The 26,656-nt window shown below is 35.8% G+C and overlaps 9 protein-coding genes across 9 annotated transcripts; 4 read left to right on the forward strand and 5 right to left on the reverse strand.

Annotated features, from left to right (window-relative positions):
* The first annotated feature begins 22 nt into the window (after nucleotides 1–22).
* On the forward strand, nucleotides 23–2,952 carry EV154DRAFT_511710 (P-loop containing nucleoside triphosphate hydrolase protein). The gene is made up of 12 exons (XM_051601837.1): nucleotides 23–140; nucleotides 195–288; nucleotides 345–490; nucleotides 546–1,103; nucleotides 1,180–1,447; nucleotides 1,508–1,613; nucleotides 1,667–1,799; nucleotides 1,866–2,079; nucleotides 2,140–2,330; nucleotides 2,395–2,568; nucleotides 2,626–2,715; nucleotides 2,784–2,952. The coding sequence occupies exons 3-12, from the start codon at nucleotides 488–490 to the stop codon at nucleotides 2,880–2,882; spliced, it is 1,836 nt and encodes a 611-aa protein (XP_051456735.1). The 5' UTR covers nucleotides 23–140; nucleotides 195–288; nucleotides 345–487; the 3' UTR covers nucleotides 2,883–2,952.
* EV154DRAFT_465797 (UV-endonuclease UvdE-domain-containing protein) lies at nucleotides 2,953–7,035 on the reverse strand. The gene is made up of 24 exons (XM_051597703.1): nucleotides 6,954–7,035; nucleotides 6,842–6,887; nucleotides 6,649–6,782; nucleotides 6,167–6,532; nucleotides 5,995–6,098; nucleotides 5,796–5,913; nucleotides 5,564–5,739; nucleotides 5,357–5,450; nucleotides 5,140–5,240; nucleotides 5,012–5,076; nucleotides 4,907–4,956; nucleotides 4,818–4,857; nucleotides 4,698–4,764; nucleotides 4,561–4,633; nucleotides 4,417–4,495; nucleotides 4,314–4,368; nucleotides 4,230–4,249; nucleotides 4,151–4,173; nucleotides 3,945–4,081; nucleotides 3,867–3,878; nucleotides 3,730–3,814; nucleotides 3,605–3,676; nucleotides 3,486–3,540; nucleotides 2,953–3,421 (listed from the first exon to the last, which is right to left on the reverse strand). The coding sequence occupies exons 1-24, from the start codon at nucleotides 7,005–7,007 to the stop codon at nucleotides 3,021–3,023; spliced, it is 2,427 nt and encodes an 808-aa protein (XP_051456736.1). The 5' UTR covers nucleotides 7,008–7,035; the 3' UTR covers nucleotides 2,953–3,020.
* A 1,762-nt stretch (nucleotides 7,036–8,797) lies between these two features.
* EV154DRAFT_511723 (uncharacterized protein) lies at nucleotides 8,798–9,008 on the forward strand. The gene has a single exon (XM_051601838.1). The coding sequence runs from the start codon at nucleotides 8,826–8,828 to the stop codon at nucleotides 8,991–8,993; it is 168 nt and encodes a 55-aa protein (XP_051456737.1). The 5' UTR covers nucleotides 8,798–8,825; the 3' UTR covers nucleotides 8,994–9,008.
* A 605-nt stretch (nucleotides 9,009–9,613) lies between these two features.
* On the reverse strand, nucleotides 9,614–11,104 carry EV154DRAFT_422205 (uncharacterized protein; the record flags this gene model as incomplete). The annotated part of the gene is made up of 1 exon (XM_051596079.1): nucleotides 9,614–11,104. The coding sequence occupies one exon, from the start codon at nucleotides 11,102–11,104 to the stop codon at nucleotides 9,614–9,616; it is 1,491 nt and encodes a 496-aa protein (XP_051456738.1).
* Nucleotides 11,105–14,223: 3,119 nt separating this feature from the next.
* EV154DRAFT_511732 (uncharacterized protein) lies at nucleotides 14,224–16,341 on the reverse strand. Its single transcript, XM_051601839.1, has one exon. It carries the CDS (start codon nucleotides 16,213–16,215, stop codon nucleotides 14,254–14,256), a length of 1,962 nt encoding a protein of 653 aa, XP_051456739.1. The 5' UTR covers nucleotides 16,216–16,341; the 3' UTR covers nucleotides 14,224–14,253.
* Nucleotides 16,342–18,103: 1,762 nt separating this feature from the next.
* Nucleotides 18,104–20,134, forward strand: EV154DRAFT_465810 (uncharacterized protein). The gene is made up of 5 exons (XM_051597704.1): nucleotides 18,104–18,548; nucleotides 18,630–18,815; nucleotides 18,892–18,956; nucleotides 19,026–19,278; nucleotides 19,337–20,134. Exons 1-5 carry the CDS (start codon nucleotides 18,293–18,295, stop codon nucleotides 20,035–20,037), a joined length of 1,461 nt encoding a protein of 486 aa, XP_051456740.1. The 5' UTR covers nucleotides 18,104–18,292; the 3' UTR covers nucleotides 20,038–20,134.
* A 1,059-nt stretch (nucleotides 20,135–21,193) lies between these two features.
* On the reverse strand, nucleotides 21,194–21,753 carry EV154DRAFT_511736 (uncharacterized protein). The gene is made up of 2 exons (XM_051601840.1): nucleotides 21,528–21,753; nucleotides 21,194–21,445 (listed from the first exon to the last, which is right to left on the reverse strand). Exons 1-2 carry the CDS (start codon nucleotides 21,585–21,587, stop codon nucleotides 21,269–21,271), a joined length of 237 nt encoding a protein of 78 aa, XP_051456741.1. The 5' UTR covers nucleotides 21,588–21,753; the 3' UTR covers nucleotides 21,194–21,268.
* A 68-nt stretch (nucleotides 21,754–21,821) lies between these two features.
* Nucleotides 21,822–23,656, forward strand: EV154DRAFT_511738 (camp-dependent protein kinase 2). Its single transcript, XM_051601841.1, has 6 exons — nucleotides 21,822–22,047; nucleotides 22,125–22,136; nucleotides 22,220–22,668; nucleotides 22,754–22,961; nucleotides 23,057–23,141; nucleotides 23,214–23,656. Exons 1-6 carry the CDS (start codon nucleotides 21,891–21,893, stop codon nucleotides 23,572–23,574), a joined length of 1,272 nt encoding a protein of 423 aa, XP_051456742.1. The 5' UTR covers nucleotides 21,822–21,890; the 3' UTR covers nucleotides 23,575–23,656.
* Nucleotides 23,657–23,810: 154 nt separating this feature from the next.
* EV154DRAFT_465814 (general substrate transporter) lies at nucleotides 23,811–25,616 on the reverse strand (the record flags this gene model as incomplete). Its single annotated transcript, XM_051597705.1, has 3 exons — nucleotides 25,415–25,616; nucleotides 25,050–25,341; nucleotides 23,811–24,969 (listed from the first exon to the last, which is right to left on the reverse strand). Exons 1-3 carry the CDS (start codon nucleotides 25,587–25,589, stop codon nucleotides 23,811–23,813), a joined length of 1,626 nt encoding a protein of 541 aa, XP_051456743.1. The 5' UTR covers nucleotides 25,590–25,616.
* Between the last annotated feature and the right edge of the window lie 1,040 nt (nucleotides 25,617–26,656).

Consider the following 26,656-nt stretch of genomic DNA (forward strand, 5'->3'; position numbering starts at 1 on the left):
TTTTTTTTTTTTTTTTTGACATGATCATAATACCTTCAAACAAAAGTAAGCCTGCAACAGCAAAAGTTTCATATTCTAAATTCAAAGAATTGGGCATCGTACCTGGCAAATGGGTAGAGATCTTTACATCGGCCTCAGAAGTACTACAATTCTAATAAAAGCAAAAGACGATCAAAATCACTAACTTGAATTAGTCATATTACTGTACATTATGGCCAGCAAATATTCCTCAAGACCAAGTTTTAGTAAACACTTTCATATCTTCTAAATCTCTTCATGACCAACAAGGTATTATCTTTGTGTTTGTTTGAGACGACCGATCCACTTATTTCCTTTCTCTGTAGTACCTAGCATTGTACCCATTGAGAAGCATTCAACTGCGATTCGAGTGATATTAAGCTATACCTTGAACAAAGAGATAACTGAAGAGTACCAGTTATCGAATTTTGGATTCGTATTTGACAGAGCTACCGAACAGCAAAAAAATATGGTACAAAGGAAGAGAAAATAACCCAACATGCTCGTAAGCTTACCTATCTATCTAGTACATTAGAAATTTAGTGAACGGTGTCGTTGTAAAAAAAAACGTCGTGATATCCAAGTCGCCTATGATCCATATTAAAGTGGTATCCACTTATCCCGATAGTAATGTCCTTATTGCACCTGGCAGTCAGATAACATTGGTTGACAGCAAAAGCGACCCATCTCAACAGATATCCGACCTTGAGAAGTCATTAGAGACCATGTCCATTGCTGGGCAAGATATCGGTCAAATTGGCACACAGACTTCCAGTTTACAAAAAGCCTATGAAGCCCTTTTTGAAGTGGTTTGTTTCCCATTTTTATATAAGGAGTGGATTGAGAAATTAAACATTGAGTGTCCCAAAGGTGTACTCTTATACGGCCCACCCGGTGTTGGCAAGACTTTTTTAGTGTCCTCTATCGCAAAACGTTGTAACGCCAAAATGTTTGTCATTCAAGGTCCTGAAGTCTTTGGTCCTTATATTGGTGAAAGCGAGGAAAAATTACGAGCGAAATTTACCCAAGCAAGAAATTATGCAGTAAAAGAAAATGTCCCCGTTATTTTATTCATTGACGAAATAGTAAGATATTGATAGTGCTTACACTTTAAGAAACTAGTAAAGATAAACCCCCTTCCCACCTTTTTTTTTTTCATAGGATGCTTTAACACCTAGACGTGATAATTCACAATCGCATGAAAATCGTATGGTGGCTCAGTTACTTACATTGATGGATGGTGTGGAATCAAGAGGAAGGCTAATTATCGTAGGAGCTACCAATCGTCCCAACTCCATTGATCCTGCGCTACGTCGTCCCGGAAGATTTGATCGTGAAATATCTATGGAGCCACCAAACTCAGAAGATAGATATGCTTTATTCCAAGCACAAATCAGTAAAATGCCTTTAGACGAATCAGTCGATATCGGTTAGTATATTATACTTCAACATGTATTTTTTATTTTTTTGCTGAGTATATGCATTGTAGAAATGCTGTCTACTATGACAAATGGGTATGTTGCTGCAGATATCAATTCAATGTGTCGAGAAGCAGCAATGACCGCAGTCCAAAGAGCAAGCAAAATTCAAGACACGTAAGTAATATCATTACCGGAAAAGGATCGTTGAAATTGACACTTTTTATTAGAAATGTGTTTGTAAATATGTCCGATTTTAAGTCTGCCTTTGCCACTGTCGGACCATCCATGCAAAGAGGTTTCCAAGTACAAGTTGAAAAGATGAATTGGGATGATGTGGGTGGACTTGAAGACGTCAAAAAGGTAAATCAGAAAGACTGTTTAAGTGTAATAATGACGGGAGATTTTTAATTTTTTTTTAAAAATTAGAGATTGAAACAAGCTGTTGAATGGCCATTACTATACAAGGATTCCTTTAAAAAATTGGGTTTAAAACCTCCTCGAGGTATTTTACTTTATGGTCCTCCAGGTTGCAGTAAAACTACTTTGGTCAAGGTGATTGCATCCTCAGCTAATGTGGCTTTCTTGTCCATTAATGGCGCACAATTATACTCACCCTTTGTGGGTGATTCAGAAAAAGTCGGTAAGATTTCATTGTCTTTTTTTTTATCTTGCATGAACTAAACATACCCATTTGTGTTAGTCCGTACGACCTTTCAGAAAGCCCGTGCGTCTGCACCAGCAATTATATTCCTAGATGAGACTGAAGCAATTGTAGGTAAAAGAAATATGGGAAATGGTGGATCTGGTGGCGATAGTGTACAAGAACGTGTCTTATCAACTCTATTGAACGAGATGGACGGTGTAGAAAGCGCAGAGTCTGTTCTAGTTGTGGTAAGCAATATCTTTTTTTGAAAAAGCGTCAATATGGAAATTCTAACTTTATAATTAAAAAAAGGGCGCTACAAACAGACCCGATATGTTGGATGCTGCGTTAATGAGACCGGGTAGATTTGACCAAGCTGTATATGTACCACCTCCAGATGAACATTCTCGTTTTGAAATCATGAAGATCCATACGAAACGCATGCCTCTATCATCTGATGTTGATTTACTGGATATCGCACGACGTGTATGATTTATATTCTTATATTTTCAACGCCCTTTTTACCTGACAGTTTTATAATAGACAAATTACTATACCGGTGCAGATTTACAGAATATCTGTCGTGAAGCCGCTATGGAGGCTTTGAGAGGTGCTAAGTTAGCATCAGATGTGGTAAAGAACATGTGCCTTTATGGCTTTTTTTTTTCTTGCTTCTTTTCGACTAATTTTTTTATGTTTAGACGATGGCAAATTTTAACAAGTCGCTGGCGACTATTCCTGCGTCGCTGAATGCGGAATCCGTCAAAGAGTATAGCAAGAAACCTCATTCTGCAGATTAAAATGTGATCTATGTATGTGCCTAATCTTTTTTGAATGAATGGGCAATTTCCAATAATTAAAGCCATTTTCATATATATATATAAAAAAGCATGGTTTTATTTTACAATAAATGTACATGTATGATATCACGATATAATCTAATCACGCTGTTGTTTAGTCCGCTGTCTTGTCACTCTACCCTCGAACTTGACTTCTGTGAGAATTTCATCCGTTTCCTTTTTGATTTCCAGCTCTACTTTGACGATTTCTTTTTTAGGCGTCACTACTCTCTTGCGAGATATCTTTTCTTTCGTTACGATACCTGAGTTGAGATCTTGGGGTTTGGCCTCTTCTGTCTTTCTTTTACGAGTTCTCTTTGGCTTTACGTCTTCCAAATCTTCCAATTTTAAATCCTCCTCTTCTTTTTTCTTTTTGGCGGATTTAACACTCTTACGACCTTTTGTTTCAGTAGTCTCAAGATTCTTGTCTGCGGGTATCCAGACCTCATCATTCACAGGTCCCAAACCGTATTTCTTATACAAGTGAAAGACTGCTTGCTCTGTTTTCTGTGCTCTTAGTTTTTTTTTGTACGTAGTGCGCACCAGTCATAAATTATCTTTTACCTTTATCCTTGGCCTCGATCATCAAATCAACATCATCGGTGGTAGGCGGTAGAAACTATATTCAAGTATGTGGTTGGGGGTTGTACGCTTGATATATATATATATATATAATATCCTACCTCTACTCTATCGCTATGGGCTCTTCTTTCTGAGGAGGAAACAGCACCTCGTCTTGATTCGGAGTAATGTTGCTTTTATAGCTTATTAACTTTTTGGTGAGGTATAATGTATATGCTTCACTTACTTTGGGTTTGATGCCTTTATCAGTCCAGGTTTTATTTATTTCAGGTAGGAGACTAACTAGATCTGTGATATTACCCGGGTTAATACTGGCAAGGGTGTGTTAGATCTTGTAATAAAACTAATGTTCGTACTACTTACTGATGATGATGCCTTTTTTTTAGTGGGAAAAATATGGTTAACATCTTTTCAAAAATAATCATTTATATAAGCTTTTACCAGTCTAAAACCAAAGGAATTCCCAGTTTTTTGCAAATGGGTAAAAGATCAGATACAGAGTAACCATATTCATCATTCTCCAACACCAATCTCCGTTTGATATTTTCGGGCAGTTTGATATATTCTTCCTCAAATCTCTATTAGAGAAGACAGGGGTTAACAATTAAACGTGTGTGTGTGTGTGTGTGTGTCAATTGCTTACGTACAGCTAAAGCGGCATCTCTATCACCTGCAAAAAGCAATGTAAGTCAGAGTTTATCATTAAAGTAAATGCAAATTAAATACCATAAACGCCTCCCATATGACTTTTTTTAAAGATATATGTTTAATGATCTGAAAGGGAATTCGTTTAACATGTTTGAAACTTACATAATCATGATTGAATCTTGATCCAGACCCATTAAATCCAGCATTTGAGCATGATCTGAAACACCGTCAAAAAATATTTTTATTATCAGATGAGGTCACTTACAGTCTAATTCACGAATGGTATTATCCACAACCTTGGGCGTTTTAGACACGAGTTGGTTATACTGTCCAGGATGCATTGTCTGATGTAGAGCCCAAAAAGATATTAAGACGGGATCAAAAAATTTAAATGAACAAAAGGACTTACCAATCTTTGATTGAACTTTTTGGCTAATTCACCAACTTCTGCCAATTCCTCTTTTGCAAAATCTATATTGTAACTACCAAAAAAAAAAGAACTATCAGATTTTTACTCATTACAACTGCAAAAGAGATTATTTTTACCCAGCTTTATCATGACTTGCAAACGGAAAAATGTCACTTGAAATGCGCATGAATTTAATGCCGTTCTCTACGTAAATCTTAATATTTTGACACCTGCCTGTAAAGTCATTTTTTTTTTACCTTCATTCCACTTTATCATTGTTTTCAAATCTGCAATATTCTATTTCCAATTTTAGCTGTCAAATTATTATCAAAGGAAATTAGTTTACCATAAATACGAGCTCTTTGACATAGTCCATTCCCTTTTTCTCCACGGTGTCTGCCCATAATAATGTGAGTTGAGTGTTTCTGTCAGCCCTACGCGAGTAACATACCTAAACGACATGTTCTAGCACTAAACACTGAAGGTTTCTGCTTTCGAAGATAAGAGTTTATGCATCTAACAAGAGTGTCAACTCACTTTTTAACTTATTTATTCATATTTCCGTCTATTTTTATTTACGCATAACCAAGACGCCCTTTAAATTCGCGTGGATTGTCATGAACATATCGTGGATTATCAGGTAGCACGGACACATCGTTTTCCTCTTGTTTAACCTCTTTCTCTGGTACATATTCATCCGAAAGTGGTGATTCCATGGTTTCTTTCTCAGACATATCTAGTTTAATAATGAAAAGAAGAAGAAAAAAGATATGAACGGAATTTTATTAAAATGTACAATAAAAGTCAAAATCGGCAATCGCCCAGTAAACTCGATTTGGAGAGAAAATTGTGTGACTATCTTAATGATAGGATGGCTCGTCTGGGAGATCCTGCTTTCTGTTGTATTCTAGCGCATGTTGTAAAATATCGTCTGCGCTAGTGATGGTTCTATTATGTGTGTTTCGTTAAGAACACCATTTAATCTGATATAAGGAAAACTTACTTAATTTTATCCAAGGGGTATTCTTTCTTTAATAAATTGGCCAACACTTTACCGGGCCCGAAACATAAGAAATCGTTAATATCTTGACTCTTACAATAATTTATACTACGCTCCCATTCAACAGTGGCTGTCACTTGTTCTACTAATCGTTTTGGAATTTCTTCAGCACACGTATACTATTCTATTTTAGTACAACTGAGGAAAAATGAGCATTCATTCTTTTTTGACTTACAGGCTTTGCAGTGACATTGGATATGACTTCCACACAGGGCATTTCAATCTTTACACTCTTTAACGCATCCTCCATTACTTCTGCAGCTTCCTTCATTAAGGAACAATGAAAGGGTGCTCTATAAATAATAATGAAAAATGTATTGAGTAACGGGATGTTGCCTGTAATTTCCTCATATCCTCCTTTCCCCTCAACTTACGATACAGGTAAATCGACAGCTCTGGCAGCAAAACGGCGTTCTTGTAAAATACGAGAAGCTTGATCAACACCTAAACTTGTCCCGCTAATTACCACTTGAAAAGACTACATTTTTAAAAAAAAAAATTAAGTCTCCCGTTGACTCCATTTCCGCTTTTTACTGTCCACTTTACACTGTTTATATTTGCTAATTGAACCAATTCGTTCTCAGGTAAATTTGCCTTAATTTCCTCCATGGCTTTTTCTAAATCGGCTAATTTGTCTTTTCGTACGACCAAGGCCGACATGGCAGTTTTACCTTTGCGGTCAGCCACAGCTCTGGTCATAGCCTCGCCACGTAATCGCACAAGACGTACCGCATCCGTTAATGACATTGATTGTGTAGCGACTAAGGCAGTGTATTCACCCAAAGAATGACCCAATGCATGGTTACAAGCTTTAAAGATATCAAATCCAAATTCGGTCTCCAGGACACGAAGCATGGCAATGGATGTGGTTAAAATAGCAGGTTGAGCATTTTGTGTCAATTTCAACTTGTCCTGTCAATTCTCAAGTTAATACCAGAGAGATCACTACGGTCCCCCCCCCTCTCTCTCTCTCTCTCTTTCTCTCTCTCTCTCTTTCTCTCTCTCTCTCGTTTTTTCTGTTTTTATACCTGGTGTCCTTCGAAAATAAGTGCACGTAAACCTGTACCAAGTGCTTCATCAGCTTCGTCAAAAACAAGTTTAGCTGATCTCGGGTAGAGATTGTATAAATCTTTTCCCATGCCTACATATTGAGAACCTTGACCTACAAGTCATGTCAATGACAAGAACAAATAGTAGTAAGTCTGGCTCCTTTTTGTTTACCTGGAAAAAGAATAGCGCGGTGAGAGCGTTCGATGCCGGCAGTACTCTATAAAAGAAAGTCATTAACAAGTGTCTTTGTTATTTTCCTTTTACTTTTTTTTTTCCATTTTACCATCCAGGTACGACGGCCAATGACCCTTGAGGATTGTTTCTTTAAAATATTCATACTAAATTGGGGTGCAATGAGATAAAAGAAGGGGTAGAAATAAAAATCTGGGGAAATATTAAAACTTGGTTTGAACTTTTTAAACCTCGAACAATTTTTCTGGCTTGTATGACAATTTGGGGTGACCCAGAGATCCTTGTGTAGATAATCTGGCTTGCATGAGATTATCAGACAAGTTGAACCTTGAACACATCATGTCAATAAAAAATATATTAAATCTTATAGTTTTGATAATTTACTTAATTGGACTACCACGACAAAAAGATGGAAGGGTAAGACCATTGCCTAAAACTAATGCTGAAAACTCTATCAGAGCACCTTTTTGATCTCGATTCGACTTAGAGAACTTGTTATGCACACATCTCGAACAATCTCTGTTGACACAAACTACTATGTCTTTTGTTCTCCTTGTGGAGTCTCCTCTTCTAACTACTTGCTTAGTGGTAGTTTCAAAGCATGAAGTGCAGGTAATAGCTGTTTCATATTTGTGTCGACAACCATAAACTTGTCCTTTTCAGAGCTCTGTAATTACTGGTTTCATGCTTCTCCTAGTATGGCTCTTCATAAACGTAGTAATACTGGACCAGCTTCTCAGAAACGACCATACGACATTACTATTTTCCCTTCCCAATGATAAAACGAGTCTCTTCGTATCACGGCTAAAATATACTTGTTAGATTTTTTTGTACATATTGTTCTAGTATGCGAAAATTGTTTATTATAAAATAGATGCACTGTACTTCCATCAATTTAACGATTTTAAGAAGTAGTTATCAGAAAAATTAAGCCTCCCGTCCTTTTAGATTTACAATGTGCTGAAATTCAGAAATAAATCTTTCGTTATCCCCAGATGTTATTTTAAAAGCAGGGCAGCTCGTATTTTTTTTTTAAAAAATGTCTAGACCTCCGTTTTTTTTTTTTTCTGATGATTTGCATATAAGTCTAAGATAAATGTTTACGTCGATAGACATGTCATATTGTCCAAACGCTTTAGGATGATCGATTTTTGTTTGGCATAAAATGTATTTCATTATCATTACATGCTACTACTGAAACGCTGATAGACAACTACCAAGTTCCAGCCTTTCTTGGCGTACAGCGGCTCCACCCCCAAAGTTCGTTTTCCAATTTCATAAATTCGCTTTTGTCGCAGCCCAAAGTTCGCTTCTTGATTGGTCAAAGTTCGTTTTTTGTAAATCACCCAAATTCGCTTTGGTGGCACCCAAAGTTCGTTTTCACGTCAGAAGAGTTCGCTTTTAAAAATTACAGGATTATGAGATAATGTTATGAGAGATAATGTTATGAGAGATAATGTTATGAGAGATAATGTTATGAGAAAAAAAAAATGTTATAAGAAAAAAAAAATGTTATGAGGAAAAAAAAATGTTATGAGAAAAAAAAAATGTTATGAAAAAATGTTATGAGAAAATGTTATGAGAAAATGTTATGAGAAAAAAAAATGTTATGAGAAAATGTTATGAGAAAATGTTATGAGAAAATGTTATGAGAAAATGTTATGAGAAAAAAAAAATGTTATGAAAAAAAAAGTCACAACATATTATCTCATAACATTATCTCATAACATTTTTTTTTTCTCATAACATTTTTTCTCTATGAATTTAGATGTTAATGCTTTGCGTTGCAAAGATTGCAATGTTGACTTTAAGACTCATTCAGAGTTAAACAATCATAATTACGGCACTCATGTGGATAAAACAAAAGTCTTTATTGGTAATGGTAAGAACTGGACATTTAAATAAAACATGACATTTTTTTTTAAAGAACAAATAGACACCATTATGGAAGTTAGCAAGGTTGATGGCAAATTTAATTGTCCTGAATGCTCAAGCAAGCTCAGTACTCCTACCACATTTAGCGCCCATCTTAAAAAAAAGCATAACGGCCACTGCGAAGCCATTTCAAACAAAACAAAGCGACGAAGCCTCGAAGATAATAACAACGATAATTCTACAACCATATCATTGAAACATCGAAAGTTACGAAGCCTGAATCTAAATTTAGATGAAATTGATTCAAATTCTGGTTCATCTGGTCCTTTATTTTCAACATCAGCTCGATGTGATAATGACATGGGAGTACTACTTGCGTCAAATGCCTTAGATCTTCCACAAACTGATCAAGAAAAAATAATAATGTTAAGCAAGATTGGAAATTGGAAATCAATAGCAGTATCGTTAGAAAATGGGAAAAAGTATTACATGCTCGCCTCTCCAGACCTCATTGAAGATATACTTGCAGAACAACCAACTGGTGTGTGGACATTACCAGGTCAAAATACCACAAAGCCATCAGATTTGGCTTAATCAAGCTCAAGCTTCATTCCATTATTCACTGGACAACAAATGCATTTCAAGAATAGTTTATTAAGGTCATGAAGCTACCACATTTGGTGAAGTATATTTAGTATTCATTAACAGGGTTTTTATTTCCTTGAACTGATAATATAATATTTACAACTTGTTTTTACAATTCAATTTTGTTCGTATCAATGCAAATCAAAGATATAAGATGAAATACATTAAAGAAACAACCCAATAAAATAATAGCGGTATACCGTAGTGATGATTTCTTATATAGGGTATTATTTACGCTGAAGTGTTGGCATTTTTAATAGATGTAGTCATCGAATCAGCTAAAATTGTGAGTAATTGGTTCAGTTTCATATTGTTGATGACTGCAAATGATTTCTCTTGTTGATCAATAAATTCACGGATGGTATATTTTATTGCTCCATTTTTCAATTTGCTACATAGATCATTTAGAACATCTAGTTTGATTTGGGCCAATATGCCATTGTTGATAACTGAAGTGGCGATTGTTTGAAACAGTTGAGATAGCAATTGAGATTGTGAGTCTGTTTGTTGGGAAGAATCATAGTCGCATAGGGTCCAAATCGTGTAAGGTCTGTAGGAAATATCATATGCAAATGTACTGGATGAACGACATAAAGTATATGTGGATAAACAATGAAATTTTGATCTGAGTTGTCTAAGTTGATAGAAGTAATTTCCTACATCAATACTGGTTGTTGAGTCATCCTTCGCTAACACTTTTCCTAATCTTAATGATTCCATATTGAGATAAATTTTTGTATCGTGTGTTGCAGTGAAATTACTGGTGGTTGGTCCTAGTTCCACAATATTCTTTGTTATTGAGTTTTTGTCTATGCGTATACTTGAGGTCACCAACAGATTACTGACCGTTGTGCCAATTTTTAGTTTGGTTGCTCCGTCTTCGTGAGTGGTAATAATATTAATCCATCCGTAATTTGGTTGTTTTTTGGGAAAAGAGGATGTATTCATTGCAGTTCCAATTCTGCGCTCATGGTGTGCATCAACGGTCTTCGATCTTCCATATGATTCTATGCAATTCAAGAGTAATGCTGATGTCTTATTCACTAGGATTGCCCCAGCAAAAATTTGCGAGGTGACATACCTAAGCTGAGGAAAGAAAGTCCAATCCTGGTTTATTAACTCTGTAACTTCCATTGTAAGCTCCACGTATTTTTGATCAAATAAGTGGTTATAGAGTGGACTTGTATTTATAATATGATCCAGAAGGCTGTCAACGCTTGAGGATGAAGAGTTTTGTATGACTGTTGTATCGGCTGCTGGAAGGGTCCAAGAACCAGAAGGTTGATCGGTTAGCACATCACTTATGCTGTCTGACGATTTTAGAAAATGATAAGTTTTACCACTTCCACCCACTATGGATATTGGTTCCAAATTTCCAATTCTTGCCAACATTATAGAATTCTCTTTTTCACGAGTTGACCCTAAAGATGTACCAGATGCCAACAATATAGCAGTGTTTTTATCAAGAGCTTTTGGAGATCGAGATGAATCAATTTCATCTAAATTTAGATTCAGGCTTTGTAACTTTCGATGTTTCAATGATATGGTTGTAGAATTATCGTTGTTATTATCTTCGAGGCTTCGTCGCTTTGTTTTGTTTGAAATGGCTTCGCAGTGGCCGTTATGCTTTTTTTTAAGATGGGCGCTAAATGTGGTAGGAGTACTGAGCTTGCTTGAGCATTCAGGACAATTAAATTTGCCATCAACCTTGCTAACTTCCATAATGGTGTCTATTTGTTCTTTAAAAAAAAATGTCATGTTTTATTTAAATGTCCAGTTCTTACCATTACCAATAAAGACTTTTGTTTTATCCACATGAGTGCCGTAATTATGATTGTTTAACTCTGAATGAGTCTTAAAGTCAACATTGCAATCTTTGCAACGCAAAGCATTAACATCTAAATTCATAGAGAAAAAATGTTATGAGAAAATGTTATGAGAAAAAAAAATGTTATGAGATAATGTTATGAGATAATATGTTGTGACTTTTTTTTTTCATAACATTTTTTTTTCTCATAACATTTTCTCATAACATTTTCTCATAACATTCTTTTTTCCTCATAACATTTTTTTTTTCTCATAACATTTTTTCATAACATTTTTTTTTCTCATAACATTTTCTCATAACATTTTTTTTTCTCATAACATTTTCTCATAACATTTTTTTTTCTCATAACATTTTCTCATTACATTTTCTCATAACATTTTTTTTTCCTCATAACATTTTTTTTTTCTCATAACATTATCTCTCATAACATTATCTCTCATAACATTATCTCTCATAACATTATCTCATAATCCTGTAATTTTTAAAAGCGAACTCTTCTGACGTGAAAACGAACTTTGGGTGCCACCAAAGCGAATTTGGGTGATTTACAAAAAACGAACTTTGACCAATCAAGAAGCGAACTTTGGGCTGCGACAAAAGCGAATTTATGAAATTGGAAAACGAACTTTGGGGGTGGAGCCGCTGTATTTGCAAATGTTTCTATATTAAGTAAAGACCCAAACAGTCGGAACGATCAAGTAAACAATGCAGTCATTCTGACATAAGCTTTTATTTATCACTTTTACATATAAATCTCGTTCACCCACCTTTTTTTTCCCTCCTTTTGTTTTTTAAATGAAGTTTAAAAGGTTCGTATATAATAACTCTGGATTTTTCAGAAATCACTAAATTATCAGTTATAAAAGATACATTGTAATTGTTGCGGTATTACGGCTACAGCTAGTCTTTACTATAGAATAGGAACCTCCTATTTTGAGCTCTTGTGTTTATAGAGACTCAGTTGAGTGACAGACTGTAAATGGCCGTGATCATACATGCTTGCTGGAAAAAAAAAATACGGAGGTTTAGAAATTTCGGTTTTTTTTTTTTTTTTTTTTTTTTTGGTAAAGAAATAAATCCAGAGAACGAAATAAAGTCTTTAAAACTGCTCGACGCGTTCCCAGAAGGGGAGCTTTTTTAACTGAACGATACGCCGACTGAACCTTTTGTGGTGGCGAAAGACAGAATCAAGTTTTTCCCATTCCGTTATAACAGATACCGGCATACTAACGACGTGAATGAAATCCAACAAATAAATAATATCAAAGAAGCAGAATTAACCACAAGCCATAAAAGCATACATTAGTACTCTTAAATTACCTATTTACTCCCTGACTATTTACATTTATTAACTGATATTGCAACTTTTAGACTACGATGTTGTGTTTTAAGGTAAGGTTTTAAATTATAAAAAGACTATGGGAGTAGTTTGAGACTGTTTATAAGATTGTCCTTTATTAATAAATGAAATATACGAGTATTTATATAAAAGACTGTCTGCTGTGTTCATATCTCTAGTGCTATCTTGAAGTTATCATTGATTAACCAAAAATGTATACGATTATTACATAGTCACTAATTTAGTCTTGTTCTAATAAATGTTAAGTCTTCTTAACTCTCTTTGCTTTAAACTAAATTTTAAGTATTTCTCAGACGTACTAAATTAGACTTGTGATGTAATATCCTTATAGTTCTTACTATGACATTTATTGTTAAGCTTATATCACAAATGGTATCAGCATGGATAAACCTTTGTTAGCTCTAATATGGCTATAGCCTTGCTAGGTCACCACATACGAATCCCAGCTTATTGATTTCGTCAATAACATTTTTCTGATAAGCGATCCATGTAACAAGGCGGTATATGAACGAAAAGAGGTATCTTTCAATTAGTGTTTGGAATAAAGATCAGAACTCTCGAGCGAGCTTCGAGTGATCATCAGAATCGAAGCTCGAGTACAAAAATTCAGTTCGAGCTTTGTCCAAACTAGTGCAAGCTCGAAAAGTTCAAACACTACTTCTGATGATATGTACAAGATCACAGCAGATTTCATCACAAGCGGTCAACGAACCAAACGAAGTCTGATCAACAATGTTTCTTGTTGTCGGCAAGTCACACGCAACCATTGTGAAAGCAGCTTTAACCGTTGGAATACCATTAAATGTCTGGTACACATCTCAACACCCGAAGCCAACAGCATTTAATCATCAACCAAAGGTGTCAAGTAATGGTGTATTTCGTGCTTCTTGGGTTCAGATAGCCCAGGAAGCAAACAACAAAGCATGCCATTATCACGCAAGTGCCTCTCAGCGCGTGGTAAGTTTTAAATTGTCGAATAACAATTTATCAGCTGTATAAGTAGATGAACCATTTATATTAAAAACTGTTCTATTCTCTAGATGGGTAGCGAATCCGTTGAGGTAACTATTAATATTTGATTTCTCTTTCATATAATTCTTGATTTAATTTAAGAAAAATCTCTTCTCGATCGGTAATATAGCATTCTGTTACCAACTGTCATTCGTATATCGTATCTAGGCCAATCACGACGTGGGGTGCATAAAGTATGATTTCTTCAATAAAAGCTTTGGATAGAAACATCTATTCAATTATATAAGTTGGGCTGAAAAAAATCCTAAAACTAGAGTGTATATAATGTGAATGATGTTACAGCTTGACTTTTACTACTTGTTTATTCATCTTATTAAAAGACGAACTCCAAACTGTCAGGACCGAAAAAAAAAAATCTATTAAACCAGTGTGTCGGGGCATAATCAAGTCGATGATGCCAGGTTTGTATCCCGGCATGAATCGCTTTGACAAAGCGTCGTTTTCAAATCCCCTTCAACTCAGATAAAAGGGATAAAAAGCAAAATAATCTCTACTTTGATTATAGCTTTCTTTGATTATTCACAAGCATCTCGCACCCGTTTATTGAAATGTAAATAGAAACAGGTTCAATTGATTTACTACGCAAGAACTTTTTTTTATTATTTCAAAATCAGTTTTTACTTGAAGAAAAAAAAAATCATTATTCCCGTCCTAGGTATAAACTACTTTCTCCAACAGGTAGCACTTGCTCTTCAATTGAGGACTCGAACTGACATAATCACAAAGTTGACCCTCTTTCACTTCCCCTACGATGGAACTTTCGCCGTAACGGAAAACCAGTGTTGTATTCTGGTTACAAATGATCGTAGCCATAAATTTTCTTTCCTGTCTCTCACATTGACCTCTGATATTTTTTGATTCTTCATACTCATCTTTGATCGACAGTATCTCGTAAAATCGATGATCGTCACTGTCAAATTCATAGTAACTTTCATTTCCACTATCGGCAAACTTTATACAAACGCGAGAGAAAAATCGACCCAGGTCCAGATAGAATCGAGTCAAATGTATGAACCCTGTTATATCGATGGGATGATTGAGCTCACTGACCCATGTGTGAGAGATATGATTGACAGAATACATTTCAATAAGTGGCGCATGAGAAGCTATTTCATCCATGACCGATTTAGATGGAACACCACTTCCGGTGACTAGCATGGTCATCCTACGTTTGACACTGATATTGTTCGAAGACATCGCTCGAGCATCCTGGTTGCTACGAAGTTGGATTCGAATACTTTCATTCGAGTAGATGAAATTATTATAATCATATTTTTCCAGTGCGGGACAATGCGTCATTGCATACTGTAAGAATTTGGCTACTAATGCTTCATCAGGCTCACATATCTCTACTCTCAAACTTTTAAAGATTTCGGGTCCAATGATGGACGTACTGATATCCGGTAACGCAATTTCAATCACATGTTCTCCATCCTCAGTTTCTCGATAGTAATCACATTTTTGTAGAGCATATTCGAAAAGGTGACGATCTTGTAAAGCACTTGTATTGCCAAAATTGGCGTCACACGTTGGGATCTGCACTCGAAATACGTTGAACAACTTGAAATAATTCGTCATATTCGACACATTTGTTTTGGATCGGTTACCACCATGACAGAAATCTTTTTTCTTGAACGTGATGGAAACATTGTCTATATGACTCGCGCGTTTTGCCAGCTTTACTGCATTGTCCATACCAACTGATTCTATCCATTCGTTTAAATCCGTATTAAAAAACATCACGATGTCTTGTAATTGATCGGATACACGGTCATTGATGTAAGTGATATCTGACCTTGATACTGAAGGCATCATCAAAAATAATTTTGTCAAGGTGGTGTTCTTGGGTTTGTTCTGCGCGAGGACATCATCGGAAGCGACATTATTTTCAACAGGGTATCCACTTTGAGCTAAATTTACATCGATGAAGAGATAGTTTAGATTCGGGGAAGCCTCCAAAAGACGCTCGATGGTCAGGGTATCATCCAAAGGATGACGCAGATGTAATTGCCGGAGTGCTGTAAAATGGCTTAAAAGCAACCACGTGTTTTCATAGTCAATTTTGGTGACACGCGTGTGTTTCATCCAGCCCACCATATGAAGAATGGTTAAAGTGGCACGAAACCTGTAACAAGCTTGAAAATGATGTTCGGATGGGTGTATTCTCGCATAAGAAAAGAACTCGGGAGGTGTAATATCTTGAATGTGCCTCAGATACACTGCCGGGTCTAAACTTGATACGACCTTCATGTATTTTTCGTAATGCTTTGTCCGCAATTCCAAGACTTGAAGTTTGGGTAGGTAACCTAAAAGTTTTGCAAACTGCAACGGAGCAATCACGCAATCGGGATTGTACATGTCATTATGGAGGGTGAGTTTCTTTATTAAAGAATAACGACTCAATTCTTTCAGGAGGTTGGTTGACCCTAAACTTAAAATTGTCTTCATTTCTGGAATATTTGTTATATCAAGTTCCACTTGTTGCAGTAGTGTGCTTTTGGATGCTGCATGTTTCCAGTTTTTACAAACTTTGTCACATTGTTCCAGCGTGCTTTTGTCCACATGAGAGAATATACAAAGTAATATTTCCAAATTTAAGCTAGCCGCTGACATGTCAAAAGGAAAAAATAAACCTGAGAAACGACCTGTCTGTCACACACCCTCCCTTACTTTTTTATTTTTTCATATGATTCTGATTGGATATGTGGCTTTTTTTTAAGGGGTTGAGGTTGTTTATACATATGAACCATCAGGATCTGGCACAATTTCAGTGTAATGGTTGTTGATTCATGCTCCTTCTCCCTTACAAATGACTCATTACATCAATTATCAGTTGATAAATGCTTGGAAGATATCATATCTGCTGTGACAGAAAAAGCTTGTTTAAGATGGATGAGAGAGTCAACATGCACAATTATCAATATTAGACCACCGTAATTTGTTACTGTACTAAACCCTTCCCCCCTCCCCCACAATCTTTCCTTGTTTAAAGCAATAATAATAAATCAAATGTCGTCATGAGAATTTCTTGTAGGTCTGACAGGTACAACCTATCATTGAATTTGTCCCTCCAGAAACCCGATTTGCCAATAAAGAATCATCATGCATCACTGCTTTTGACTATTTATGCACCACTCACAAGAAATGCCTTTTGATGTTTCATTTTGATGAATCAGTAGCATAGAATAAAAGCTAGATGATTCAATCTATGCGTTATTTTAATGCACAATGGAGTAGGTCAATGAATAGTCATACAATTGAAAGGACAAGAAAATAGCGGCTAATGTCAAGGGATGACACACACACACACACTCAGGCACTGCCCGCCCTCCTTTTTTTTTTCTTATTGTTTAAATGAAAATACTTAACATTCATTGTACTTCTAATACAAAAAGAAATGCCACGTTCCTTGATGTTTAGCCATAAGAAAGAAGAACGCGTTATCCTCCCCAATTATTCCCTTTGTCTTTTCCAGTATGCATAAAAGGGGGATGAGAAGAGGCATTTATTAAATAAAGGGGGGGGGGGGCGGAGGGAGGTGTAGTGTATGCATCGATTATATACCCTTATATATTGTCCAGTTACTCATCTGTGTGACTTTTTGAGGTTACTCAAAATGCAACCATTAAACTATTTAGCATGTGCTATCTAATTCTGCCCACACGTCATTTTACTTTTTTGATGTTTTTTTTAAAAAAAAAAGATGCTTTTAGGAAAGTTACAATTTCAAGCATTACAAAAAAAAGGATTGTTTTGAATGATTGGGTGTGGCCTGACTGTTTATACCTTCTATAATAAGTTAGATACACTCACATGGTTTAATGTCTCATAACGCGGTAAGTGAAGAAAAAGGGACGATCGTGTGTGATGATAAAAAGGCCCTAAATGAATGTTTGCCTCTTGAGTAAAACATGCAATCAAGATTTTTTTTCCAGAAATGGTTGCTCTCCCCCCCCCCCATCCCAACCACCAACGCACTTTTTAATAGTGCGACTCTACACAGGAAAAAAAAAGAAAAGAAAGGAAGACCTATTTGTACGAAGTAAGTGTAACAAACATACAGAATGAAATCATGGCTTCATTTGACAGTGAAAAGAGAAATGGTCATGATGACAAAAACAAAATAAAAATGAACCCAACAGAGTAAAAAATAAAGCTAGTTAGAAATATTCGAATCCAAACCATAAATATTACAACGTCTCCCATCTAATTAAAAAACCGTTTTTTTTTTCATTATAGAATTATAAAAATGGAGAAACAGAAATGATGGGACGTGGTACCAATACGGAATGACGTAAGTAATGAATCATGCCGAACACCTTTTTTTTATTTTTATTCTCATCTTTAAAGACAACTGGGAAAGGAACACACTATAAAGGGCTTTCTTTTTGAAATCACATATTTGAATAGCTCTTTTGCGTAAATACATATGTTTTTTATTTAATAATAAGAAAGCAAGAAATAAATTAAAAAAAAAAAAATAGTGGGCTTGTACCACATTAATGACGTTCTAAATAGAGGTGTTTACCCTATTCCAGGTTGTGTGTGTACTTCTTTTTTTTAGCTCGTCATGTTTCCCACCCATTTATAATAAGGGCTTATCTTTTCTTCTTCTTTTTTCCCCTCTTTTTCTTCTCCATAATTTCTTTTTCTTCCCTCTCAAAAAGTAAGCCTTTAGTCTTCTTTAACAATGATGACTTCTTTGCCTGCCAATACACTGACAGTTCCAGCAACAAACACAGAGTGCTCCAACAATAATACTAATGCTTCTCGACGATTATCACAAACTATCACAGATATCGTGACGGGTTCCACACCCACTGGACGCAATCGATCTTCCTCATCCCCTCCGTCACCCACTAAACTTGAACAAGGTCCCAACAAAATTTCGATCGAATTTGATGGAGGAGGACAAATCATTGTTCGACCTAATCGCATCGTGCGGGGTATGTATCTTTTAAACCCTTTTTTTTTTATAAATGTATATATCAATACAAGGCATCTCATTCTTTTATTTTATATATTAGGCGTGGTGATTCTAAATAACGTAAAACAAATTCAAGCCAGTCAAATTAGAATTCGATTTCGTGCTGAAGAAGTGGCTACAGCCAAAGTAAAAGAATATGGATTAGAAACTAAAATTGAACGCATTGATCAAGTGATAACCACCTATTTCGACACGACCACCAAAGTATGGGGAACTGAACCCAGTCGTAAGTTATTCTATCTTTATTAAAAAAAGACTTTTTCCACCCCCTTCATCCTACTCACATCCATTAATAATTATAGCTTATTTAATGAGTTCATGGGATGCAATTGAACCGGGAGAACACAAGTTCCCTTTCGCATTAAAGGTAAAAAAAAAAAAAAAAAAAAAAAAACAGGATAAACCATTTTATCGATTTACTCATGTGACCCAATAGTTCCCCAATGTGAATTTCCCTCCCTCCACAGATGATCCCGTTGGATTTTCCATTCACTATATATGGTCTGCTCATTTAGATGGTCCCTCTTATAACCCTGGTATGCAATCCAAAGAGTACATCATGCCTTACCGACCTATTGTTTGTGCTCCACCTACCAAGGAATGGACATTTAACCAGACCATCATCAATGACAAGCGGGTACCTATTGCTCATGTAGCTGCCATTATGCCACGTGGTGCCTTCTGTCCTGGTACGTTAGATTATGTATCCAATTATTCAGATCATTAACTATTTTTTATTATTATTAGATGAGGACGTGCAAATGCAGTTAGTGGTAGAGAGTATTCCTTCTGATTTGATTGTATCGAGTGTAGGTTACACATTGAATAAATGTAGTGTAGGACAATTACAGTTACAGAGGGGACTTGCACGAAAGACCCGTTGTCGTAAGATCTTGCAGGGTTCCTTGGGAGTGTCTGGTAATAATGGAGGGGTCACAGTGCCAGTGAATTTCCATGTACCCACTCGACTTGTGTCACCTTCATTTCAGTCCCGCCATTTATGTGTGTATTATGAAATTGTGTTTAATATCCAATTTACCAGCCATGGAGGTCTTTTGAAATCCAACCCAAGTGGAGAATGCACGGTGCCTATCGGAATTACGAATTTACCACATAATCATTTGTTGCATATTCCTAATCTCACATCGGTTCAGTCGTATCTACAAAGTAAAGAATCACCCATCTTTTTCGACCCATTTTTAGATGAACCACCCAATGCCTCCTCTATCCCCAGTGAACTATGGGGTCCCCTGACAGCTGCACTGAGTACGCCACCCATTACTTCTCCACCCAATTATTTCAGTCTATCGGAATTACCGTCGCAGTTTATTCAACGGGATCGAGAAGAAAAGACCGTGTTTACAAGTAGACTGATTAAAGCCGGTATGGCTCAAGAATTGGGTGACCCCATTACCCTTGTACAGGGATCACAATACCAATTTGCCTAATTTTTATATCTTTTTATGTTGCATTTGTAAATATCCATATTTATTATTATATTTTAGAGCTGAATAAACTCAATCTTTTTTTTTAAAAATATAAATAAATAGAAAGCTTTTTTTTTTTTTACTTATACGTATCGTTCTCTTGGGACGGTGAACAATAGTGCTACAACTAACCCCTTCTACAAAAAAAAAAGGAACTATGAAATCATTACATCCTCCACCAGACCAGAGGAACCGTAGCACTTTTTTTTTTTTTCAGCTGAAGGTAATACAGAAGCCAAGTTTTTTTTTATTATTATTACATGATCCTCCTACTTATTTTTAGATGTGGTGGTTATGATCTGTGGATAGTCCTTTTAGTTTAATCGATTCTATAGTGTGTGACCATTTATGTTGACAAGTGAAATAATGAACACTGTACTATTTTTATTTGATCAGAGATGAAAATTCTCTCTTTTTCGCAAGCCATAGTACATCAAAACCATCTGTCTCGGCTTGAGCCCTTTTTGTCTTTTTTTTTTAATTAAAAAAAGAAAGAGGCCCACCTAAAAAAAAAAAATGACGCAAATATTTTAAAATTACGAAAATTGGCACTTTTTTTTTTTTTTTGCCGAAGTGGGGGCCTAATTTGCCAAGAAGGGTCTTCAGCCCAATGTAATATACTTTTTTTTTATGCATTCATCGGACACCCCGCTTTTGACTTGGCTTCAACTCATGTTTTACTTTTTTTATATCCCCTTTTTTTTTTTTATGGTCTTGACAGCAAAATCCTCCTCATCTTTTTTAAAAACATTGGCACTTGCTTTTTCACCCCCTTTTGTACAAAAAAAGAGGGTGTTCGGCTTTAAATAGCCAAAAAAAAAAAACTGGTTGAGCCGCAAAATAAGCCAATGAACAGCCCCAACCCTTTTTGTTTATTTGTAAGCCCAAAAAAAAAACAATGATCTACTTTTTTATGGTTACACGGTGCCTTCTCAAAATTAACTAAATCAGAGAGAAAACTTTTTTGTGACAGGCCGGCTGAGAATATATATAGCAATAAAAAAAAAAAAGGGGAGAGGGATATTATGTTATTTTTTTTTTTTATTTAATTATTAAATATGTACAATAAATAGTATTAGAGGAAGGGGGGGGGGTCATCATTTACAAATAAAGAAGGGCAAAAAAAAAAAGGGGGGGGGGGAATAAAAAGAAAGTGTTTCCCTTTTTTTTTTTTTTTTTTGGTGTGTGTGGGTTAAAACATGATGGAACTGAGTGCAACAAAGATGACAAGTGCAAGTATAGGATCGGTTGAGATAGGTGTTGTGGAAGATGAATCGAGTACAAATCGTTGTTTTAATGAAGTCGTGGATTCGTCTGTAAAATCATGTTGTAGTGTCATATTGACAATATGTTGATCTATTTCTTCAAACTAAAAGAAAACAGGCTGTTAGTTTTTTTTTTGCAGATCACATTTTTTTTTTTTTTATATCTTTCTTCTTTTTTTTTTTTACCTTGGATGCGCAACAAAAAGTCATCAAACAAGCAACAATGAAAATTAAGGAGAAACGCATATTTCAGTTTAAAAAATATCAATAAAAAAAAAAGTTGAAAAAAGTAAGAAAAGAGAGAGAGAGGAAAAAAAAAAAAATGAAGAGCCCATATTTATACCAAAAAAGATAATTTGGTTACCATGACGTTATTGATGGGTTTTGATGATTTTTTAAATTTGGCAACGGCGTTTTAAACAAGAATAATAATAATAATAAAAAAAAAAAAAAAAAAGGGCTGCTTTTTTCCTCCTCCTCCTCCTCCCCCAATAAAATTTCCTCCCTCCTCCTCCTCCTCTCTCCCTTTGCCACTTAAACATAACCTTGATGTCGTTTTTAAACAAGTTCATAGACAAGGCAAAGTCTCGTCATCAGTCAGACAGTGCTAGTTCGAAAGAAGTCAAAAGCAGTGACGCAAGTACCGCCACAGCTGACATTCATAGTCATTCTAAAACCAGTTCATTACAAGATGAAGAAGTCCAAGGTACCAAAAAAAAAAAAAAAAATTAAACTTTGCGAAAAAAAAAAAAAAAGTGTTAATTCTTAACCGTATTGCTATAGATAAAAGAGACGGTAAAAAGATATCTGCTTTGTTTAAAAAAAAAAAGAGAGAGAGAGACACATGATAATTTAAACATATATATATATAAAAACAGGATATAGTGATGTAGCTACTACTTCGTATAATAGCAGTAGCAACGAACAACGGAATTTCGATGGATCTTCTGGACGTAGTCGAACCACATCGACGTACACCTCGGTCTACAATGATCAATCCATCATTAAGCAACGCCATGACCGTCCCAGACTTAAATTGGCGGACTTTAACATGTTACGTACACTTGGTACTGGCTCATTCGGTCGTGTCCATCTTGTCCAATCTCGTGTCAACGCACGTTATTATGCTGTCAAGGTCCTTAAAAAGGCTGAAGTCGTCCGATTGAAACAAGTCGAGCATACAAACAATGAAAAACATATTCTCGAATCAGTCGCTCATCCTTTTCTCGTCAATATGTGGGGTACCTTTCAAGATAATGTCAATCTCTACATGGTCATGGATTATGTGCCTGGTGGTGAATTATTTTCTGTTCTCCGCCGTTCCAAGGTCAGTGCTCTCTTCTTTTTTTTGGGAGGGGGTTTTAGCGCCTCCACACACACTCACACACTTTTTTCTTTTTCTCTCTCTTCAGCGTTTCCCTGATCACGTAGCAAAGTTTTATGCTGCTGAAGTTATTTTAGCCATTGAATACATGCACTCTAAAAATGTCATTTATCGTGACTTGAAGCCCGAGAATTTGTTACTGGATAGCCAAGGGCATATCAAAATCACAGACTTTGGTTTCGCAAAGCATGTTCCTGACATTACCTGGACATTATGTGGAACCCCTGATTACCTAGGTAAACCCTATTCTCTCTTTCTCTCTCTTTTTATATGTCATGTAATGCATATGTACCAACCCTTTTTCTTTTCCTTTTCTCTCTCTCTAAAATAGCTCCCGAGATCATCCAGTCAAAGGGGTACGGTAGAGCAGTAGATTGGTGGAGTTTAGGTGTCTTGGTCTTTGAAATGTTGGCAGGGTAAGTTGTTTTTAGAATGTTTTTTATGCTGCGAACAAAACTTTTTTTTAACCGAGTAATGAAAAAGAACAGATTTCCTCCATTTTATGACGATGATCATTTAAAGCTCTACGAAAAGATTTTGGCAGGCCGAGTCAAATACCCCAATTATTTTATTGTTCATTCCAAGGACCTGTTGAAACGTTTATTGACAGCTGATTTAACAAAACGTTATGGTAATTTAAAAGATGGAAGTGAGGACATTAAACGACATGCCTGGTTTCAAGGTGTGGATTTCAATCGCGTCTTGGCTCGTCAAATTAGACCCCCTTATGTTCCTAGTATTCGTGGTGAAGGGGACGCAAGTCATTTTGACAGATATCCTGAAACAGATGAACAATATGGCAATGAAACAGCTACAGATCCCTTTAGAAATCTCTTTCCTGACTTTTAAAAAATAACTATTATATAACTTTACACATTCCCTCTTCTTTTTTTTATTTCATAATACTATTATTTTTTTTTTTTACTCTTTATATATACATGTGTGCTTTTTTTTTAATTTTTTTTAATACTTTTTATTTTTTATTTTTTTAAAATTACAAGTGTGTGTGAAAAAAAAAGGGGGGGGGGGTTATTATTATTTATATATGTGTATATTTATAAGTGAGTATTTTTTTTTGGGGGGGTTTAAGCGACTTCACGCTTAGCATCATTGGCATTGATACGATTCTGTACTTCATTCATGATTTGAGCATCATGAACAGCAGATTGGCCACCAAAGATTTCATCCATTTCTTCCAAGGTTCTACCCTTGGTCTCTGGCACAAAATACCAAACAAAGCCAAACGAAAGGAAGAGGAAACAAGCGAAAAAGATATAGGTACCATAGGTGATATTCTCCAACATGACAGGTACGATTAAACCAATGATAAAGTTGTTCATCCAGTTAGAAGAGGTAGTGACACTCATACCCTTGGCACGACTTCTCAAGGGGAAGATTTCAGCACAGACAACCCAAGGAATAGGACCCCAAGCAACCGCAAAACCACAGATAAAGATGTAGATAAACGCAACAGAGACCCAACCTTCAGCAGAGTGACTAGGCCAGTCATGTTGACATAAGGCAGTAATGATAGCAACCACCAGCATACAGACACCCATCACAAGGGAGGCCACCATCAAGGCAGTCTTACGACCGAGCACATCCAATAAGATAACAGTAGGAATGGTACCCACAAAATTAATGATACCCACCACACCTGTGGCTAAAAGTGAGACAGAATCACCGGTCAAACCAATCGATTTGAAAATCTTGGGAGCATAGTAAACCAAAGCATTCATACCCGTGAATTGTTGAAAGAACATGAGCATACTACCGACAAAGACACGGTTGAAGGAACCCTTCTTGAAGAGATCACGATAGCCTAAAGCACCAATCATCATACGACCCTTGCTACCATTGTCGACGTGTTGAGGGTATTGTTGACGTTCAATATGACGGTCAAATTCAACAGTGACTTTGATATCTTTGTATTCAGCTTGGACAGTAGGATGGTCTTGAGGGAGACGACGTAATTTGGAGAGAACCTTGAGAGCTTCTTCTTCTCTTCCTTTACTCATGAGCCAACGAGGAGAATAAGGGAAGAAGATGATACCGATACCAAGCACAAGAGAGAATACAATTTGAAGGCAGAGAGGAATACGCCATGCTGCTTGACCACCGATATTGGTTAATCCGTAATCGATCCAGAAAGAAATCAAGATACCAAAGCAAATAGCCAATTGCTGCAAAGAAATGAGAGAACCACGAATCTCTGGGGGAGCAATTTCAGATTGATAGAGAGGGCTATTTTTTTTATAAGTACCAGTTAGTTAAAGTGTAAATATATATATATATATATATATATATATATAAACAAAACTTACACAAGCAAACTGAGGGCACCGACAGCCATACCAGTGACAAATCGACCACCTAATAACATGCCAATGTTTTGAGCACCACCTTGAATGGCACTGCCTAACAAGAAGATAACATTGGAGAGAACAATAGAGTTTTTACGACCGATACGATCAGCGAAGTAACCAATGATCCAAGCACCAGCCCAAGCACCCAACTCAAGAATAGACACCATAAAACCAGTTTGTGTCGAAGTCATTGGGAAACGTTCCTTGAAATCAGCCATTTCTTGGACACCCGAGATAACACCCTGATCATCTATAAAATAAAAAAAGGACAAAAAAAACTTAATTTCTAAGAAGAAAGGTGCAGATCTATCATGTATACGTACAACCAAAGAGGATACCACCAATGGAGGCAAAGACAGCGGTAAGAAAGACATAAGGATTTTTCACGAAACCCGATAAACCATTTCCGGGTGGGACAACCACTCTTTCTTCCTTTTCAATGTGATGATTTAAGCTCGAGTTATCAAACTCATCACGATGGTTTTCTGTTTTCTCCATGATCTTTTGTTGTTGTTATGTATATATAAAAAAAAAAGAAGAAATAAATAGAGAAAGATAATAAGTAAAAACGAAGTGATCCCCTAGCATCGGTATTTATACTTTTTTTTTTATTTTTTAACAATTTCTCACACATCCTATCAGATTACTCCGGAGAGACTTACCATAAATGTATAAAAAAAATCCCCTTGATTTTTTTACCAACAGTAATGAAATCTTGGAAATTACGGGTGCGTCTTTTTTAGAGTTTAGATTGTTTTTTTAAAAAAAGAGATTTCTGTAATCCTATTATGCATTAGAGTACATACAACACATGACCTCTTTTAAAAAGAGTGATTTTCATATCCATTCAATTCATACCCTTTTTGGCTTCTACTAGGGCCCATTAAAAACCCACATGCCAAAGTGAAAGAAGACTTACGGGGTAGGAGTTTTGAACGGAAACACAAAATGATGGTAATTTTTCTTTTTTTTTTTTTTTTTTTTTTATTTCCTCCCCGCATTTTTTTTTCTTTTTCTTCCCCCTCCCTTTTTCCCCGCGTTTTTCTTCTTTTAACTTTGTCTCACATTAATCGTGATGTTTGTCACTCAAATGATGTATTCCCTTTTTTTTTTTTTTTGACACGTTACATTTCCTATGTAATAGATACACAATCTCTCACAACAACAAAAGCACAATTATTATTTTAGGCAACATGAGTTTTTTTTTTTAATTCGTATTGAAAAAAGGAAAACCAGATCTGAGTGTAAATTAACTCTAAAGAAAAAAAAAAAAAGAGTGTCTGTTCCACCAATTCTTTTTTTTTATTATTTTTTTGAAATCATTATGTCACTGTCAATGACAAAATTGGATTTGGGAAAGAAACTGAAAAAAGTGGTATCATGACAATATCCCATACCCCAGATAGGATACAATCGATAGCGCAACGTAATTGCTCTTCCTTCCTTTTGTCAAATATGGATTGCATAAATATTATTAGGGGCAAACAATGCTAGTGCGTAGTCAACGGTCAACGGCGGGGTACCAGCCTCTCATTGGCTAATCCAGACACTGCCAAAAATCAAAG

Source organism: Mucor mucedo (genome assembly GCF_025094135.1).
Source record: "Mucor mucedo strain NRRL 3635 chromosome Unknown EV154scaffold_57, whole genome shotgun sequence".
Taxonomy (NCBI): domain Eukaryota; kingdom Fungi; phylum Mucoromycota; class Mucoromycetes; order Mucorales; family Mucoraceae; genus Mucor; species Mucor mucedo.

Excerpts from the sequence above, each read along its gene's own strand:
- EV154DRAFT_511738 (XM_051601841.1), top strand. The coding sequence starts at position 21,891 with ATGTCGTTTTTAAACAAGTTCATAGACAAGGCAAAGTCTCGTCATCAG. Across the intron at positions 22,669-22,753 it reads CTGTTCTCCGCCGTTCCAAG|CGTTTCCCTGATCACGTAGC; the intron begins GTCAGTGCTCTC and ends CTCTCTCTTCAG. Across the intron at positions 23,142-23,213 it reads GTCTTTGAAATGTTGGCAGG|ATTTCCTCCATTTTATGACG; the intron begins GTAAGTTGTTTT and ends GAAAAAGAACAG.
- EV154DRAFT_465797 (XM_051597703.1), bottom strand. The coding sequence starts at position 7,007 with ATGAATATTTTAAAGAAACAATCCTCAAGGGTCATTGGCCGTCGTACC. Across the intron at positions 6,099-6,166 it reads AATTAGCAAATATAAACAGT|TCTTTTCAAGTGGTAATTAG; the intron begins GTAAAGTGGACA and ends TTAAAAATGTAG. Across the intron at positions 5,241-5,356 it reads TGCCGATTTTGACTTTTATT|AAAGAGGTTAAACAAGAGGA; the intron begins GTACATTTTAAT and ends TATGTACCAGAG.
- EV154DRAFT_511710 (XM_051601837.1), top strand. Across the intron at positions 2,331-2,394 it reads CAGAGTCTGTTCTAGTTGTG|GGCGCTACAAACAGACCCGA; the intron begins GTAAGCAATATC and ends AATTAAAAAAAG. Across the intron at positions 2,716-2,783 it reads CTAAGTTAGCATCAGATGTG|ACGATGGCAAATTTTAACAA; the intron begins GTAAAGAACATG and ends TTTTATGTTTAG.
- EV154DRAFT_511736 (XM_051601840.1), bottom strand. The coding sequence starts at position 21,587 with ATGCGTTTCTCCTTAATTTTCATTGTTGCTTGTTTGATGACTTTTTGT. Across the intron at positions 21,446-21,527 it reads CTTTTTGTTGCGCATCCAAG|TTTGAAGAAATAGATCAACA; the intron begins GTAAAAAAAAAA and ends GTTTTCTTTTAG.
- EV154DRAFT_511723 (XM_051601838.1), top strand. The coding sequence starts at position 8,826 with ATGGCAAATTTAATTGTCCTGAATGCTCAAGCAAGCTCAGTACTCCTA.
- EV154DRAFT_511732 (XM_051601839.1), bottom strand. The coding sequence starts at position 16,215 with ATGTCAGCGGCTAGCTTAAATTTGGAAATATTACTTTGTATATTCTCT.
- EV154DRAFT_465810 (XM_051597704.1), top strand. The coding sequence starts at position 18,293 with ATGATGACTTCTTTGCCTGCCAATACACTGACAGTTCCAGCAACAAAC. Across the intron at positions 18,549-18,629 it reads ACCTAATCGCATCGTGCGGG|GCGTGGTGATTCTAAATAAC; the intron begins GTATGTATCTTT and ends TTTATATATTAG. Across the intron at positions 18,816-18,891 it reads ATGGGGAACTGAACCCAGTC|CTTATTTAATGAGTTCATGG; the intron begins GTAAGTTATTCT and ends TAATAATTATAG.